This window comes from Urocampus carinirostris, chromosome 17, assembly GCF_059441175.1.
Source record: "Urocampus carinirostris isolate Australia breed hairy pipefish chromosome 17, RoL_Ucar_1.0, whole genome shotgun sequence".
In the NCBI taxonomy this organism is placed as follows: domain Eukaryota; kingdom Metazoa; phylum Chordata; class Actinopteri; order Syngnathiformes; family Syngnathidae; genus Urocampus; species Urocampus carinirostris.
Window position 1 is genome coordinate 12957446 of NC_142365.1, and position 19300 is coordinate 12976745.

The 19300-nt window shown below is 39.0% G+C and overlaps 2 protein-coding genes across 8 annotated transcripts in view; one reads left to right on the forward strand and one right to left on the reverse strand.

Annotated features, from left to right (window-relative positions):
* dpysl3 (dihydropyrimidinase like 3) overlaps positions 1-10882 on the forward strand; it is a 33023-nt gene extending 22141 nt beyond the window's left edge. The window contains exons 7-14 of the mRNA XM_088320493.1: positions 971-1039; positions 1103-1223; positions 1286-1442; positions 2832-2973; positions 3054-3224; positions 4203-4382; positions 5745-5898; positions 8930-10882. Of these exons, the coding sequence (XP_088176619.1) occupies positions 971-1039; positions 1103-1223; positions 1286-1442; positions 2832-2973; positions 3054-3224; positions 4203-4382; positions 5745-5898; positions 8930-9024 (1089 nt within the window). The 3' untranslated portion in view covers positions 9025-10882. The remainder of the gene's footprint in view (positions 1-970; positions 1040-1102; positions 1224-1285; positions 1443-2831; positions 2974-3053; positions 3225-4202; positions 4383-5744; positions 5899-8929) is intronic.
* Positions 10883-15714: 4832 nt separating this feature from the next.
* stk32a (serine/threonine kinase 32A) overlaps positions 15715-19300 on the reverse strand; it is a 65073-nt gene continuing 61487 nt past the window's right edge. For all 7 annotated transcript variants that reach the window (XM_088320499.1, XM_088320498.1, XM_088320494.1 and 4 more), the window contains one exon: positions 15715-19283. In XM_088320499.1, the coding sequence (XP_088176625.1) occupies positions 19166-19283 (118 nt within the window). In that variant the 3' untranslated portion in view covers positions 15715-19165. The remainder of the gene's footprint in view (positions 19284-19300) is intronic.

Consider the following 19300-nt stretch of genomic DNA (forward strand, 5'->3'; position numbering starts at 1 on the left):
TTACCTATCCGCACATTTCTTAGTGTATTTTTTAATTTTGTTATTTATTTTTCTATTCATGTGTATTTATTTATCCATTTACGTGTTTTTTAAATTTATTTCTAGTATTGAATTTTATTTAATTCAAGTATTTATTAAACCATTTATTGATTTATTCATTTCTTTTTTATGTATTATTTTTTTATTATTTTCATCTATTTTTCTTGTTTATTTTCCGTGTATTTATATACACATTTATTTATGGGGCTTTAATTTTCTTATATATTTATTGTTCTTTTTATAACAATTGTATTTATTCATTGGCATATGTATATTCTATTTCATTTTCATTTTCATGTTTTATTTAATTTCTTTGAATTTATCTATTAAATAATTTATTGATTAATTAGTTGATTTATTTATATAAGGTAATGAAGTATCAATATAATTGTTTTTTTCTGCACTCAAAGAAGCTTTGGCAGTTTTATTTATCATTGTTAATTTTTTGTTTTGTTTATTTTTTTTAAAATGACACCTTGGTAGACTTAATTCAGCCAGACATTAATTTCTAAGCGAGTCACTAGTTTATTTCAATCAAAAGTTATGATTTTCCAAATCAATGCAAACCAAATACTCTATCTGGCTGTAAGAGGGCAGTGTTGAGTTTTTATAGCTTGGTGAGTTGGTTCAGGTGTAAAACTTAAAAACAAAGCTAAAAATGTGGAGCTGACATTCTTTAAATGTTTCAACCTACCTGAGAACAGAAAGTCTGTCCAAAGAACCAAACTGAGTTTGACATCCCTGCTTTGGGCACTATTTTGTAAATATTTTCGCCTATTGATCTTGACAATCTTTTATCTGGATTTTCTCTTTAAACTGTCTTTATTACTTGTTTACCCTGGAGTGCCGTGTCTAATCTCATTGCATTGATGTTACACAATGTTTATCAATGACAATAAAGACAATTCCAAGTGTTGAATTTGTCCTACAGGAACAGGCCCGAATGCTGCAGATGGGAATCACCGGACCGGAAGGGCACGTCCTGAGTCGGCCTGAAGAGGTGGAAACGAGTCAGCAAAATTTCTCGCAACTCTCGTGAAAAATAATGTTTTTTTGGTGTTAGCTGGAGGCAGAGGCCGTGTTCCGGGCCGTAACCATCGCCAGTCAGACCAACTGCCCCCTCTACGTGACTCGGGTCATGAGCAAAAGCGCCGCCGACATCGTCTCGCAAGCCCGCAAAAAAGGTAACAAAAAAGCTGCTGGAAAGGCGCCATTCCTGTTTGAAACGCTCCGTTCTTCTTATCAGGGAACGTTGTTTTCGGGGAGCCCATCGCCGCCAGCCTGGGCACGGACGGGACTCATTACTGGAGTAAGAACTGGGCCAAGGCGGCCTCTTTCGTAACATCGCCGCCGCTCAGTCCGGACCCGACCACTCCGGATTACTTGAACACCCTCCTGGCAAGGTACATTTGTCACAGACCAGGAACGGAGACGGGTCCCAATAGCGTTCGTTTTACTCAGTTTTTATTAAGAAAGAGAACAGTGCTTGCATCCACGATCCGATGATCGTCGGTCACGGGTAGCAGAAACGCGGAAGTAGCTGTGTCGAGCGAGGGTAGTCGTTGGCAGCGAGAAAAACAGGTCGATGGCCGGGACGGAGGAGCAAAATCAGAAACAGGTCCAGAAAAGAGGTCGGCAACAGGTATCAGGCAGGAAACGGGGCAGGATAGTGTTGGAGAGTACAAAAGCTTGCCTAGCTGAGAGCATAGGTTCGCAGATGATCTGACGAGTTCTTTCTGTAAGACGGGAATTTAAAAAGAGTCCAACAGCCAATCAGGTCCCGTGGCTGTTGGCGCCAATGGGGCAGCCGCAGGTGCCCCGAATCAGTAATCATGACGTTTCATTTGAAATATTTGATCTTGAATGAAATAAGAGACTCTACAATAATTTAGCTAAATGCTCCTTTTAGCATATAGCACAGCATTTTGAGAACCATTTTCTACCAGAATTAGGTAAAAAAAAAAAAAAAAACTAATATAAGCAAAATATCTCGGGTTAAGGTTTTTGGTAGGGTAACGGTTGGGATAAGTCAGGGTTATGGGTTAGTGTAGGGTTCAGGTTGGGGTAAGGTTTGGGGTAAGGACTAGGGTTAGGGTTAGGGCAGGCTTAGAGAAAAAAAAACATTTAAAATGGCAAAATATTTAGAATTAGGGATTTTGGTAGAGTGAAGTAGGGGTTAAGGGTCAGTGTAGGGATCAAGTCCGTGTAGGGTCAGGGTCAAGGGGTAGGGTTAGGCCTAAGTTTAGGGCTAATATTGGGGCAAGGGTTAAGGTAGGAAAAAGGCTAGCCCTTGGGTTGGGGTAGGGTTAGGGCTAGGGTTGGTGTGAGGCTTAGGTTAAGATAAGGGTTGGGGCTAGGTTTAAGGTTGGGGTAGGGCTGGGGTAGGGTTATGGTAAATTTAGGGTGGGAGTATGTTAAGGGCTAGGGTTAGAATTAGAACAAGGGCTGGGACACGGCTAGAATTAGGGTTGGATAGGGTTAGGTTTAACAGTGTGGTAGGGTCAGTGTTGGGTTAGCACTCGGTTAGGGCTAAGGCTATGGAAGGGGTATGGTTAGAGCTAGGGTTGGGGTTGGTTAGATTTTGGGTAGTGTTAGGGTATGGCTAGGTTTGGGGCAGGTTAAAGCTAAGGTTGAGTTAGGGTACAGTTATGTTTGGGGTAGGGTTAGGGTTTTGGATAGGGTGTTGGTACATAGGGTTGGGCTAGGGCAGGGTTAGGGATATTCCCTGGTCACATGTGCATTGTAAAGGCAGAACATAGTTGTGTTACTGACTTCTCTTCCTCGTTCTCCAGTGGTGACCTGAGTGTGAGCGGCAGTGCTCACTGCACGTTCAGCGTTTCTCAGAAGGCCATCGGCAAGGACGACTTCACTCAGATCCCCGAAGGCGTCAACGGAGTGGAAGAGAGGATGAGCCTCATCTGGGACAAAGCTGTGGTCAGACATCTTTTGATCAGGTTTAAAGCCTAAATCTGTGTCAGACTTAATCCTAACGTCTACCCCTTTTCCCTGAATAGACGACAGGCAAGATGGATGAGAACATGTTTGTGGCGGTCACCAGCACCAACGCAGCCAAAATCCTCAACTTGTACCCCCGCAAGGGTCGGATCGCCGTGGGCTCTGACGCCGACCTGGTCATCTGGGACGCTGATGCTGTCCGGACCGTCACGGCCAAAAAACACAACTCGGTATTGACATAGAAAAGGATTAGGATTCAGGTCAGAGTTGGGTTATAGGTAATGTATAGATAGGTTATAGGTAATGTATAGAGAGTACAGTTAGGTTAGGGTTAGAGTTAGGTTTAAGGTTTAGAGTTGGGGTAGGGTAAGGATTAGGTTTTGTTTAGGGATTGGGTAAGGTTAGTGTTGTGTTCGGGTTAGGTAGGATTGGGGTAAGGGTTGGGGTGGGTTTCAGGTTGGTGGTAGGGTAAGGGTTTGTGAAGTGTTTGGCTATAGTTAGAGTTGGGTTAGGAGGTTAGGGTTGGGTAGGTTTAAGGTTTCTAGTTGAGGGCAGGGTAAGAGTTTGAGTTGGAGTAGAGATTAGGTTAGGCTAGAGTATGATTATGGATTTAGAGCGTATGTTCAAAAGGTTAGGGTAGGGAAGGGTTGGGGTCAGGGTTGGTGTAGGGTTAAGGTTTACGGTTGAGGTTTAAGCTAAGAGGGTCGACTTGGGTAGTTAGGGTAGGGTTAGAGTTGGGTTAATGAGTTGGGGTTAGATGGTATGGTTGGAGGTTTAGGGTTGGAATCAGAGTTGGGATAGGGTATGGTTTACAGTTGGGAAGAGTCTAAGGGCTAGGGTAGGGTTTCGTTTGGGTTAAAGTTGGGATAAGGGTATGGTTAGGGTAAGGTTAGGGTTGAAGGGTAGGGTTGGACAAGGGTAAGGGTTAGAATTGGGTAAGATTTAGGGTTGAAGTAGGAGAACTGTAGCTTTAGGGTTGGTGTAGGGTTAAGATTCCTTTCCCACAGTTCCAGCATCTTCAGAATGACAAAAAAGCAATTCAGAGCAGATGCCGGCAACTGTAAATCTCCCCCTAATGGATATTTTGAGGTCCTGCCAAGCAGGAGCAGCGATGTTTATCCTCATATCCTTGGATTCAGATCTCATCATCTTTGGAACACAGCCAATGAGTCTTCTGTTCATTTTTTTCTCGCTCCGCTTGGTCCCAGGCCGCCGAGTACAACATCTTTGAGGGAATGGAGCTCCGCGGCGCCCCCCAGGTGGTCATCTGTCAGGGCAAGATGGTCCTGGAGGATGAAAACCTGCACGTGACCTCTGGCGTGGGCCGCTTCATCCCATGCTTGCCGTTCCCCGACTACGCCTACAAACGTATCAAAGCCAGAAAGCAGGTTGGAATTGAAACCAAAAGTAAACCTCGTTTTTTAGAAAATGAAGAACTAGCTGATGTTTCTGGTGATTGAACCCATGACCTGGAAGGCTAAATTATAATCAGTTGAAGTACACCACATGTACTGTATACACGCAACTGAGCTAGTTTATATATGTACCAATCATATTCATTTAGTTTTAAACCAGTGAATTAATCTAAAAAACATGTACAGTGCCGTGAAAAAGCATTCGCCCCCTTCCTGATTTCTGTGTTTTTTAGGATATTCATCACTCACAAAGGTTTCAGATCATCAAACCAATTTTAATATCACACAGAGACAACACAAGGAAATACAAATTGCAGTTTTGAAATGTTGATTCCATTTATTAAGGAACACATAAAACATTTTGGCATGTGAAAAAGTAATCCCCCTACTTGTCAAATCACAAAGTAACTGTGACTAACCACAGTTTTGGGAAAGCTGAGTTCAATTCCACAGGCCGCACCCAAAATGGATTGTCATCATGTGTGTCAGATCAAGAAATTGCTTCAATTAAATCTGTTTGACAAAGTGAAGTAGGCTACAAAATCTCAAGGAAGGTTACATGCCACGATCCAAAGAAATTCCAGAAGAAATTAGAAAAGAGTGATTGGAATCTATCAGTCCGGAAAAGGTCACAAAGCCATTTCCGAGGCTGTAGGGCTCAAGCAAACCGCTGTCAGCTGGCATCAGTTAAGGTAAGCGTTCAAGACTCAACAATAAGAATGACACTTGCCAAAAATGGCAGCCATGGAAATTTCCCGGCAAAACCCACTGCTGTTCCAAAAGAAGTCAAGTCTAATCAAGTCAAGTCATGTTTATTTGTATAGCCCTTAATCACAAAGAGTCTCGTCTCACATTTGCCCAAAAGCATCTTGATTATCCTCAAAACCTTTGGAGAAACATTCTGTGGACTGATGAGTCAAAAAATGAACTTTTTGGAAGGTGTGCAGCCGTAAAAATTGCCCAGCATTTGACAGAAAGAACACGACATCAACAGTAAAGCATGGTAGTGGCAGTGTGATGGTCTGGGGCTGCTTTACTGCCTCGGGACCAGGACTTAAAGTCTAACCCACGGACTGACCAAAACCCTAGCTTCCATATTAGCCATAGCTCCAACACCAGGCCCTTAACCCACATTCTTGCTTTTTATATGACTTTGTTTTAAACAAATGTAAACTAATTATAACTGTTCGCCTGCTCGCCTACTTTTCTTCTATATTCGTTTTTTTACTTATCTGGGTGAGATTAGGTGCAAACTTGAATCCAGGCGTGACTAGAAAGTAGAATAGTAGTTCCTTGTGGTCATTCTGTGTCCTAATACAAAGTTTGCATGTGCAGCTGGCAGTCCTTCAGGCAGTGCCCAGGGGCATGTACGACGGCCCCGTGTCAGAATATTCCCTGTCACGTGGAGGCACCCCGTCCGCTTCGGCACGCACCTCCCCCACCAAGCAGCCGGTCCGGAACCTGCACCAGTCTGGATTCACCCTTTCCGGTAAACCTGCACCGTGCAAACCCCATCAATTGTTGTACTTAGTCCGTAAAAACAACATTAAAAAGTACGTCCATCATTTTTCTAAATCAAACATGTCAAACATAAGGCCTGGGGGCAGGATCCAGGGTAATTAAACCTGGCCTGCCGTAAATTTCGGAGTATTTACGAGACAGAAACGAGTCTCTCGCTCATTTCTATCAGAGGTTATTGTTCCTTCTCGCCGCTAAAGGGCAGTAATGATGTAAAAGACCTGACGTCCATGTTTGGGACTACAGTGGAACCTCGGTTCTCGACCATAATCCTGTTCAAAAACCCATTTGTTGGATCACCAAAATCATTTTTCCCAAAAAGAAAAATGTAAATCGTTTTAATCGGTTCCAACACCCTGAATGTTCACCTTGAATGTTTAACATAAACATAAAGCTAACCCAGGCTAATCGTACGTCCGCGTTATCGTAATCTTCCATACGAAAGATTACACTAACATAAACGTGTAAAAATAAAAAAATCAGGTCGTTTACAAGTCATTTAGCACCCGGGTCTCCACAACAAGCTGTGAGCGGTTCATTGGAAAGGGGGCTCCGTTCCAACACCCTGAAAGTTGGACTCCGTTCCAACACCCTGAATGTTTACCTTGAATGTTCAACGTAAACATAAAGCTAACCCAGGCTAATCGTACGTTCGCGTTATCGTAATCTTCCGTACAAAAGATTACGCTAACATGAACGTGTAAAAATAAAAAAAAAGGATAAGGAAAAGAATTATGAATAGGATTTGTTTACCTTTGTGGTGGTCAGCAGAAGGCGCAGGTGGACAGTGGGGTATTCCCTAGCAAGATCATACACTCGCACACCTCCTTCATATTTTGCTATTATTTCTTTCTTAAATGCAATAGTTGTACGCACTACTTTTCTTTTTTCACCTGTAGCAACTTTGCTGCTTGCACTGACTTTCTTCGGAGGCATAATTAGGGGCTAAAACACTTCTTACACTTATATTAAAAGCGAAAGCAAAACGAAGCACGTCCGCACGCGATAACAGTTGTTACACCCTAAAGTTTGCACTCACACATTACGGACGTTCGAACTCCGATTTTTTGACCAAACAGCGAAGCAAGAATTTCTGGAAATTTTTAGTCGGACTCCGATTTGTTCGAACTGAGACGCGTTCGAAAACCGAGGTTCCACTGTACTTATCTTTGTGAACAGTTGTTTACGTTGATGAACAATAAAAAAACACGGCACCGCTCAAGGTTAACGAACAAACACTTGATTTACTTTGTAAAATGTGCTTCTATTTAGAATTTCACAACTGATTTTGATGCACTTATAAAGACAAAAAGGTGCCCAGTTTTCACAAGCCAGCAGCAGTGAGTAGAAGGTCTGATGGCACTTCATCTAGCCCTCAGTCCATACTTTTTAAACATCTTAAAAAGCTTAAATATCTTCATCTTTTAATCTTTATAGCCTTTTCGAAGTTAATAACCTGCTTATAATCTGTACATACCTGTTCCATACTATCCATATAATATTTATATGTATTGCAATACCATGTCCTTCTTACATAGCCATATACATATATAGTTTACTCTTTCACTTTTATACATAAATATTTAATATTTATACGCTGCTATGCACTTCTGGTTGGACGCTAACTGCATTTTGTTGCCTTGTTTTTGTGACTTGCGCAATAATAAGTTGAATCTAAATGTAAATCTAAATTTGTTTGCACTGATTATTAAATAATGTATCTGGTTATGCTGTTAAAGACAATATTGTGCAGTATTTTATCTGCTTCAGTAGGCTATTGCCCGTTCACTGCTAAAAATCATATTTTGTATTTATTTTTTTATGTATTTCAAAGCAGTAGAACAACGAAGGCAAGCATATTTTTATCTATAGCTTCCACTTCAATGAATGAATGAATGAAAACTTTATTTTGAACATTAAAAATAAAAACAGAACAAATACAATAACTCAACAACAAAATAATGTTACATATTATGTTCGAAAAGGGGTAGTAAGAAGCAGATGCTTATTTTCCCTACCGCTTCATCTTGCCTATTAAATACACCAATGATAATAACAACAATAGTTATAATATTAAAAATAACAGCTATGATATAACAACAGCAACAATAACAACAAAGTTAACCATAGTTCTAGACGCACTATTCCACTCTCTCATATCACTCATACCCCATTTTCTTCATCTCTGTATTCCGCCAGTAATGTTTTTTTTGTATTTAAATTTGAACAATTGAATAGTTGGACATTGTTTGATCTCGTCTTGTAAATTGTTCCAAGGTTTGACTCCACACACAGACACACACATACTTTTCCTGGTTGTTCTCATCTTTGGGGTTATGAATTTACTACAGCCCCTTAAGTTATAATTTCCCTCTTTCCAAATGAATAATTTATGGATGTTTTCTGGCACTATGTTTTTGTTGACCTTAAATAGCAGTTGTGCATTTTACTATCATCCAATTTTAATTATTTGGACTGCAGGAATAAAATATTAGTATGGTTCTAATTGCACGTTTTTGGAGGATAAAAAGGGGCTGTAGTGAACTTTTGTAATTATTGCCCTAGACTTCTGCACAATATGTTAAGTATGGCAGAACTAGAGAACAATATAATAAATACAATGCATTATAGTTTAAAATGAACTTGGCTTTATTAATTATTGAAATGCTTCAATTTGTTTAGTGAGGAGAGTTGGTCTAGGTGTAAAGCTGTATTTATTCAACAGTTAAAATAAACAATTTGTCTACACATTTAATGCCAAATATGAAAAAAAATTAAATTGTTGGTTGATAACTGCTGTGCTTAAAACGTCCCCTTTCTTCAATGATTACAATTTGTAGGGTAAGCTAAACATTTCGGCTAAATAATAAATAATAGTACTGAAAATCAAGCCTAAATATTTGGCCTTTTTGAGAACCTAAAGTCTGGAACTGGCCCCTGGGCCAAAGTGAGTTTGACATGCCAGTTTTAAATATTTTTTAATTCATGTATTTATCTTGCAGGCCCTCCCACTCCCGATGACGCCCACATCAAGCCTGCCGGGCGTCGTATCATGGTGCCCCCTGGTGGCCGTTCCAATATTACCTCCCTCAGTTAAAAGTAATTCTCCTGCACCGAGGAGGACTCTTATAAGTGTGTGCCTCCAGAGCCGGAGTGTGAATGAAGTTTCGCAATCCAAACCGACGCGGAATCGGATTTAATTTATTTCCCCCTTCTATTAAAAAGTTTGAAAAAATCAGGAATTTGTACGAGCCGTTCAGGGTATATTCTCACTTCGTTTACAAAACAGAAAATAGGGTCACAATGTTACGCTATTTTAAAAATAGCGTTCATGGCTCCGACACGGAAAATGTAGGTGTTTGAAACAGTATAGTTACAAAAAAATGTCGGCATTAATTATTCGCTTCAGCCATAATATAATTATTATTTTTTTAGCCCGCTGTTAAGATTGGGCCAAAAAAATCCAGACCAACCCAACACTGGCCCACACATTATTTGATTTGAAGGACTGAGCCCAAAGCATAGCCAAATTTTTATATTTTATTTGTGAGGATTCTGGAGGAGGAAGAGTGTTTTTGTCAGACTCCACCCAAAACTCATGAAACAACTGTCAAGGCATTGCATATACAGATGCTCCCCTACTTACGAACATTCGAGTTACGAACAACGGTATATACGAACATTTTTTTCTGGATGTCAAAAATATTCGGACATTGCTGTAAGTTAGATTTTGTATTGTGTGCACCTTTATCCGAGTAGAGGACAGTGCAGTACTGCTTCTTTCTGCTGCGTGGCGCTGTGAGAGGTCACCCAGTATCCACCCCGAAGAAGAAATCTGGCTTCTACTTCCTGGTTCGTGTAAACATAACAACGCGTACTGTATCGCTAGCGCGCTAAGACCTTTGAAGTTGTTAATGTTTAATATCTCGTGCATCCGTTCAATATGGTTGGTGTAAAGTGTAAGGAAGAGGCGAGTCCTTTCTTTTGAAACGAAAGTGGAATAAGAAAGCTTGATGCGGTTGAGAAAAAGGTCGGAAGGCTTTTTTTCGCCCACTTTTTACCGCAGAGGAGGACCTCTTGAAGCTCAGCTTCCAAAAGTAAGTTAAACTGAACTTTATTTATCTTTATAGAGCATATTATTTTATGAAATGTTTGTTTTTTGGAACAAAACAATACAGGTTACTTACAGGTTACAAGCCTTAAACATACTGATACAAACCTTTAACATACAAAATATAGCACTGAAGCAACTTATGAACAAATTCAACTTACGAACGATCATCTCGTTCGTAAGTAGGGCAGCGTCTGTAACTGGACTTGTCGGGAATGGTTGTGGCCACTGCCTTTAACAAGCAGTGGCGCTCATCCTTAAAGCGATAGCTACATCTAGTTGTTGTTAACAATACTTATATTCAATCACACCACAATGTGGATGATTAAAAATAAAAGTCAGCGGGAGAGATACCCGGCCCGAACCCGAATGTAATGAGTGACAATTGAATCTCTGTTCGGGCTCAGTCCTACGATCTTACCTCTTGTAATCAGGTAGCTTCTGTTTTATACTGCCAAAATTTAAAGACTAATACATTTTGAAACGCTTATGTTACAACTCTGAGCGAAGTGGCGTCCCGCGGCTCCAACTGTAACCACGCAAAATATTTTGGGTTTTAAAGCGTCACATTTGAGAAATGTATCGCGATTACATTTTTTTTGTTCACTATTGCTATACACAGGCGGCTTCAGTATATGCTGACATAAAGTAATAAAACTCTTGATTGGCTTAAATTGGCTGTCAGTCATGATAGTGCTCCCGCCTATTTCCATAAGCCTCCAATGGGGTTGCTCTAAATTAAATGCGTTTCCGGGTAGGTGTGGCTAGTGTGCGTGGGCTCGAACGATCCAACTATTTACAAACCTTGAAATAATTATAAAAAATATTTAAAAAACACAGACTATACATGCCTTACCTGTCACTATGTCAGTTTTTGATTACTCGAGTCAAACAAAATAGCGATTATTAATTTTATTTTGAAGTGATAAAACAACCAAAGCACGGACAGTCTCAGTTTTTCTTATCAACAGTAAAATATGCTAGAAATTCAGTACTGGTGCTATTTGTAGTTGTTTTAGTAAATCTGTATTGAAAAAAAGTGAACTACCTGTTCTACAATGACGTCATTTTACTCTGATTGGCTTTCTGTGTCATTGTATGAAAGATTCATTTACGGAAGCCCAGAAGTGCCAACATGAAATAAACTAATCTAAACAATTTTCTAAATAAAGGGAAATTATGTAATATGGCTGTATACCTTGCTGTATCCGTTTTTTTGCGGTTCTTCTACTATGTGGATTTTTAACGTGCATTGCGTCGTGAATTCCAATTGGCTAAACAGAGGAAGATGCTTTCTATTGCCAACAAAGTTGGACATCTCAACCCGCTAAACTTGCTCTTAAGTCTCTTTCACGCAACCTAGTGGCTCCCTGGCGCTTTTTCAAAAAGGTTTGATAATGGAAAAATGTATGGTTTTTGTTGGACGCAACAGGAAGGTAAATGCAATTTTCAATAATCCCCACATGATGGCAGCAAAGTATCATGTGAAGTAAAGTGGATCAAATCCTCAGTCCATACAGTTGTGCAATAAAACGGGAAAAATATTTTGAAAATTATTTTGACAGTACAGCAGTACAGACGATGTTTGTAATAATCTTTTAATATAAAGTACAGAACTTTTACAAATATTTGAGTCTATAAATTGTGTTTGTTTTTGAGAAATAAATCAACTTTGCGGATTTTGGTACGCAAACCAGATCGATAGATAGATAGATAGATAGATAGATAGATAGATACTTTACTCATCCCTGTAGGGAAATTCACACTTCCAGCTGTATAAAATAAAGATATAGAATACAAAAATACCCAATATAACGTTTTGCTATAGAGTATTTAAATAGTGCCACGGAAAATTCACACTGTAATAAAAATAGGGTAATATGCAAATGTGGGGGTGGGGTTTAATGTGGGCTTTTATTCCCGAGGGTGGAGTTAAAGAGCCTCATGGCATGAGGAAGAAATGATCTCCTCAGTCTGTCCGTGGAATCGAGAGATTACTGTAAAGGAATTGTAAAGTATGAACACTGTTGCGGACAAAGACGTTATGAAACGAATAAAATCATTTTTGTCATTTTGAATAGACCATGATTTATTTGATCTTCTTAAATTTGAAATATTTTTAAAATATTTGTTGACATTTTGAATGAACTGATTTTAAACAATACTAAATATAAATATAATAATAAGACACCCTACATAAAACAATAGCCATATTACAATTTCTTGTTATGTAGCGTAACGGGTTTTATTTAAAAATATTGTTTTTATTTATTGCATTTTGGCACTCATGGCTTCCATAATCATGTAGCTTTGTGAATTATGTGTAACCTGTAAGTCAGATAATAATAATAATAACGATAATGGTACTCGCAGAAGCAATTGAGAAACAAAGGACATTGGATTGCAGAGTTCGAGTGACCCATGACTCCTTTCACCCGTTTCCATGGCAACCGCATCAGCGGCATGTACTGAATAATGAGTAGCGACAGACAACCTCTAATGTTGTTGTAAAAAAAGAAGAAAAAGGCAAGTACTGTAAGTAATTGTGTGTACCTGAGAGAAATGACGTTGGAAGAAACCCCCCCATCGCCCCTCTGGCTCGACGTTCCCTACAAATACAAACTTCCTATTATGCAACCGTTTCATAGATGGAGAAAAGAAGGAAGGGGGTGAATATGGTGCTTTTATTTTGCTGACTTCTGAAGCAGGAATTGTCATTAAAGTACATTAAGACCATTCTGAAAAGGAAAACAGAAGGACATTCAAAAACAAATGATCAGGATTTAATTTTATTTCAAAATATTTGAAATTCATTCCAATGTCTTTTTTTAAGCTATACTATTTTTTCCAGACTTTAAGTCTCAGTTTTTTGAATGGTTTCGTCAGGGTTGTGACTTATACTCCGGTGAGATTTATCTGTGACATTATTGATATAATTTTACATGTTATTTTCACAAAAAAACACAAGAGGACGCGTTATGCCTGTGTTGATCATTTCAACCTTGCCCTGTTGTGCCAGAAAACACTTACTTATTATAAGTTGTGTTGTACTTTTTACATGAAAAGGTTTGCTGTTTCTGAACAAAAACAACCACAGGAAAAATATGGTGATATTAAATCATAGTCATCACTTTAGGATACAGTACAAAAAGTAAAGTACAATGCTGTATTCAAAGTAGATTATTTGAAAAATGAAGCAAGACTCAGTCTTTTTTTCTTTTCAGTGTGCCCTTAATGTTTTGTTCATTTATATTTATACCGATTTCTTTTTTTAGAGTTGTTTTTTTATACTGTTTCATCACCCCCAAATGTTAAAAGTGAAAAAAACAAGAATGTGTTGTGGTGGTCTGACTTTATTGTGAAATTTGAAAAAATAAAGAGTTGCAAATGACGCAAGTTTGTCTGTTGTTCTTTTCTCTGAGTAACAAAGAGGGAGGACATAAGAAATGATAAACTCTGTTTGCTCTGGGAACCAGGTGGATTGCACTATTTATTTCCCATTATTACAATGAAGCATTAATACAATTAGCCACTAGAGGAGGCTAAGAGCATATCCGTACAAATAAAGCCTGGATGTTTCCTTTCAGAGTAAAGTTAAGACATACAGTATCAACAGGGTTGGGTAGGATTACTTTAACTGGATTACTTTCAATTACTTTTGGATTACACCAATACCAAATATGCTAATAAAAGACAAAATAAACTAAATATGAATCAAATGACTCAATTTTGTGCAGGCTTGGGGAGTAACGGAATACATGGAACGGCAAAAATGATGTTGGCAAGCTGTTTGGATTTATTTTCATTTTGTTTCTATCGCATTTTATGTTAGTTTTGCCGGAGATCAAAGAGATCAAAGCCAGGAGAGAAAGCTTACCACGTGTTGTGAGTCATAATTTTATTCATATTTAGTTTTTGTCTTTTATTAGCAGATTTGGTATTAGAGTAATCCAAAAGTAATTGAAAGTAATCAAGTTAAAGTAACCCTACCCAACCCTGAGTATCATTAAGAACACCTTTGGACCATGGCCAGATTCAAAAAATAAGCTACAAACCGAATGTTGAACATATCTAAACCCCTTTTCATGGCGAAATACAAGCACTTTTCAAGGACTTTCAAACCCAATTTTTCAATTTCCTTAGTACCATTGAAAAAAAAAATTAAATTCAGTGTGAATCATGTCTTGAAGCTATATCTGCGATTTACATATGCGATTTTTAATCATGCGTGTGTATTTATCAAGACAAATCATTTTAACATCTTGCGTAACTCTTTACCTATACAGGTGTTGGGTATAAAAAAAACAGTAATAAGTTCTCCCTATTACGATTTACCACTTGGAAATGCTACCCACATTTTTTGGATGGCTGATAACAAATGTCCAAAATTGATTCGTAATCCTTGCGCTAATACATATTTCATAGTGCCCTATTCAGATGTAGCATGCACCTGTCCTCTTGGGGGAGAACATGGCGCTTCATAGGTCAATGCCATACAGACTAATGCCAGCTACCGTTAGTCACGAGGGAAGAAGAAATGCTACGGCAAAGTGAAGCCAACAGAGAGCAGTGTCAGCATCATTTTTAAGCAGAAGTGTTGAGAAACAAGGTGACACTTTTCAAGCATTTACAAGAACTTCACCCACAATTGAAGTACTTTTCAATCCTTTAAAACACAACATAAAAATCAAAGCATTTTTATGGATTTCAAGCACCCATACGAACCCTGTTTCAAATGATGCTTATAGCCTCGAAGACCTAATTGAAACTACTAAAAAGCTAACACACATGTTCAAATATCATCAGATTAAAAAAAGAAGCAATATCTTCTTATGGTTCCGTCTGTAATCTTTATTTTCAACAGGCACAAACGCTAAATATCCTTGATATAAATATGAAATGAAAACTAAATTAAGTTTTCTCAGTTTTCTCCTTGTATGAGCTGAAAGTTTAGGGGGCCGGCCTGATCTTGGTAGATTTGCAGTGGTCTGGTACTCCTTCCATTTCAATATTATTTTTTGCACAGTGCTCCTTGGTATGCTTAAAGCTTGAGAAATCTTTTTGTATCAAAATCCAGCTTTAAACCTCTCCACAACGGTATCTCGGACCTGCCTGGTGTGTTCCTCGTTCTTCATGATGCTCTCTGGCTCTTTAAAAAGACCTCTGAGACCATCACAGTGCAGGTGCATTTGTACAGAGACTTGATTACACACAGGTGGATTCCATTTATCATCGTTAGTCATTTAGATCAACATTGAATCATTCAGAGAATCTCACTGAACTTCTGGACAGAGTTTGCTGCACTGAAAGTGAAGTGGCTGAATCATTTTGCACACACACTTTTTCATTTTTTATTTGTTAAAAAAGTTTAAAATATCCAATAAAGTGTGTTCCACTTACTGATTGTGTCCCACTTATTGTTGATGCTTCACAAGAAATGATTGTTTTATATCTTGAAGTTTGAAGTCAGAAATGTGGCAAAAGGTCACGAAGTTCAAGGGGGCCAAATAGTTTTGCAAGCCACTGTATGTACCTTAGACAAAAATTGGTGTGTTTGCGACAAAAAGCACAGGCGGATAAGTTAAGGAAGAAATTGCAGTTATTATTTAAGGCACACCTTAATAGATACAAGAGAAGAAACACTCGAGCTACAAATAAAGGACAAGAAAACCTCCATCTTTTGATCTACACCATGAAAACCTTTTTATCTGCTCAACTTGAATTTCACAGTGCTGAACATTTAAAGAAAGGACAACGTGTAAAATTACAATACAACAAATACAGAGAGGAAAAAAACAAGAGTTTCAATTTTAGACTGCCAGAGCATCACACAATGAAAAAGCGCCATCATTTATTCTGAAACATCTTATAAATTCCAGTATCAAACGTCCCTCAAAAGACACGACTATCTATGAATTTCCCAGGGAGCACTTCGGAAACTTTCCACGGACGACAAATATAAACGCCTTGACAGATCTCGCTGGCCTTGATTAACTTCCGAAATTTATGTACGAGAATGCATGTGCAGGGCAAAGCTCGAGTTTTGAAAGGTGTTGCAGTGCTTTTGTGGATAACGTACAAACTTTGAGCAAAAAACGGGAGGGTTTTGTTGTGCGGGCAGCGGTAAAACTCTAATAGTGCAATTGTAACGCTTGTGACGGCTTCACTAGTGACTCTAAGGCTAATAGCACGCTTATACAGTGAAGAAAATAAGTATTGGAACACCCTGCTATTGTCTACTGTGAGGGAGATAAACTAAAAAGAAAAATCCAGAAATCACTATGCATTTGTTCTTTGTTCCTTTGTCTCTTTGTTTCCTTATCCTCACTGTAAATGTGGAACTGGAGTCGTCCAATTTCGTTGTCACAGCATATCCCATGTTGTAACAATGACAATAAAGGCCTATTCTATTCTATTCTATTCTATTATATGATTTTTTAATGAATTATTTGTGTGATATAGCTGCAAATAAGTATTTGAACACCTGTGAAAATGAATGTTATTTGGTACAGTAGCCTTTTTTCTTACTATTATAGAGGTCAAACGTTTCCTGTACTCTTCGCACACACTGCAGGAAGGATCTTGGCCCACTTCTCCACACGGATCTTCTCAAGATCAGTCAGGTTTCTGGGCTGTCATTGAGAAACATGGAGTTTGAGCTCCCTCCATAGATGTTCGATTGGGTTCAGGTTCGGAGACTGGCAGGGCCATGCCAGAACCTTGATATGCTTCTTACTGAGCCACTCCTTGGTTTTCCTGGCTGTGTGCTTCGGTTCGTTGTCGTGTTGGAAGACCCAGCCATGACCCATCTTCAATGCTCTGACTGAGGTAAGGAGATTGTTCCCCAAAATCTCACACTACACGGCCTGAGTCATCCTCTCTTTTATGCAGTCCCCTCGTCCTGTCCAATGTGCAGAAAAACACCCCCAAAGCATGATGCTACCACCCCCATCCTTCTGAGTAGGGATGGTGTTCTTGGGATTGTACTCTTCATTCTTCTTCCTCCAAACACGCTCAGTAGAATTATGACCCAAAAGTTATATTTTGGTCTCATCTGACCACTAAACTCTCTCCCATGACTCCTCTTTATCATCCAAAAGGTCATATGCAAACTTAAGACGGGCCTTGACATGTGCTGGTTTAAGCAGGGGAATCTTTCATGCCATGCATAATTACAAATCATGACATCTCAGTGTATTACCTACAGTAACCTTGGAAACGGCGGTCCCAGCTCTTTTCAGGTCATTGACCAACTACTGTCAGGTAGTTCCGGGCTGATTCCTCACCTTTCTTAGAATCATTGAGACCCCACGAGGTGATATCTTGCATGGGGCTCTACTCCGATTGAGATTGACCGGCATTTTTAGCTTGTTCCATTTTCTAATGATTGCTCCAACAGTGGACCTTTTTTCACCAAGCTGCTTGGTGATTGCTCTGTTCCAGCATTGTGAAGGTGTACAATTTTGTGTCTGATGTCTTTGGACAGCTCTTTGGTCTTTGCCATGTTACAAGTTAAAGTCTTACTGATTGTATGGGGTGGACAGGTTTCTTCATGCAGCTAATCTGATTCAGGATGATACATGGAGTGCAGGTGGACTTCTAATGGGCGTACCAACAGGTCTTTCAGGGTCAGAATTCTAGACGATAAACAGGTGTTCAAATACTTATTTGCAGCTGTATCACACAAATAAATCGTTAAAAAATCATGATTTCTGGATTTTTCTTTTTAGTTTATCTCTCTCACAATGGACATGCACCTACGATGAAAATTTCAGACCCCCTCCATTATTTCTAAGTGGAAGAAATAGCAAAATAGCAGGGTGTTCGAATGCTTATTTTCTCCACTGTACATACAAACATGTTAAGTACTGTATGCGCAACTGAGGCCTATACACAAACCAGTAGGAAACAAAAAACGCCGTTACCCCCTCTTATCACTGTCCGTAAATAGGAGAGAAAAAAATCACACCAAAAATCACAAATAAATCTGAGATGTTATTAAGACACTTGGGAACTGTTAAAACTGCAGGAATCAATGCATCATAAGAAATGAAGTGCAAACCACCTCAAGCTCCCTAAAAAGTAGGGGGGCACTCAAAAAAAATGGGGCCGAAACTGAACATGTGAAATGCTTGGGTGAAAACCAAAATCCTTTTGTATTTTCTTATTTAACTCTTGCTAAAAAAATGTCCAATATAAAATGATAAATAACGGACAGGCATATATTACTGGATGCTAATTTGAAGAGTTTGATTTATTATATTCAAATAAAAAAACAAGGTTAAAACTGTCAAATAACCAAGTGATCCAGGAAAAGTAAAGCTTTTGAGTGATCGAAAATGCAGACAACCAAAACATTGCACTTTAAGTAAAGTGATAAAAAATAGCTTGTAGCTGCTACATAGCAAAATCCCACTCCCCCCTTTTATATTACATATTTTTTGCTGTTTTTTTCGATTTTAATGGGCATGAGAATGAATAGTGACTAGAAAACAGGAATAAGAAGGAATATGTGATGATGGTGCACTAGCCGGTGCAGTCTAATGCAACAAATGAGTCACACACGCATATTTGCCAAAGTAAAATAATAAAAATAGTGAATTAAACTACCCTTGCACATAGCTTAGTCCCAATCAATTGGTTAATATTCGAACGTTGCACCAAATGTCATCGCCAGAGACAGTTGTGACTCACTAACATTCACTAACAGCTTTCCCTGAAAAAACAACAACAAAATAAACCATCCTGCGATATCCACAAAGAGTCAGTTCTCTTACTGTGTACTTTGTCAGGTCTTTGCAATGTTGTGGAGGCAACCTCAGTGTCCTTGCACTGCAGGGATTCTAATCTAGAAGCCGTGACGGGGATAAAAAGGGGAACAAAATCAGAGGAGAACTCTAGTTCGGCTGCAGGTTCGATTCCCGGCTCCTCCGTGTTATATGTCGAAGTGTCCTTGGGTAAGACACTGAATCCCTAATGCCCCTGATAAGCAGGTAGTTGTCTTGCATGGCTGACGCTGCTATCGGTTAGTTAGTGTATGTAAAAGGGAAAGTGTAAAGCGCTTTGCGGGGGTCTTCATTGACTTGAAAAGCGCTATATAAATGCATACTAGCATAACTAGCATGCATCATCCAGATAAAAGGGAGACCGGTTCCACGTTGTTGTTCTGACCGTCCTCTATTGCTTTGGTCTTGTTACATACGGACAGTTCCGTAGAGTTCGAATCCACTGCTGCAAGCTTTGACCTGTTCAACACACATTG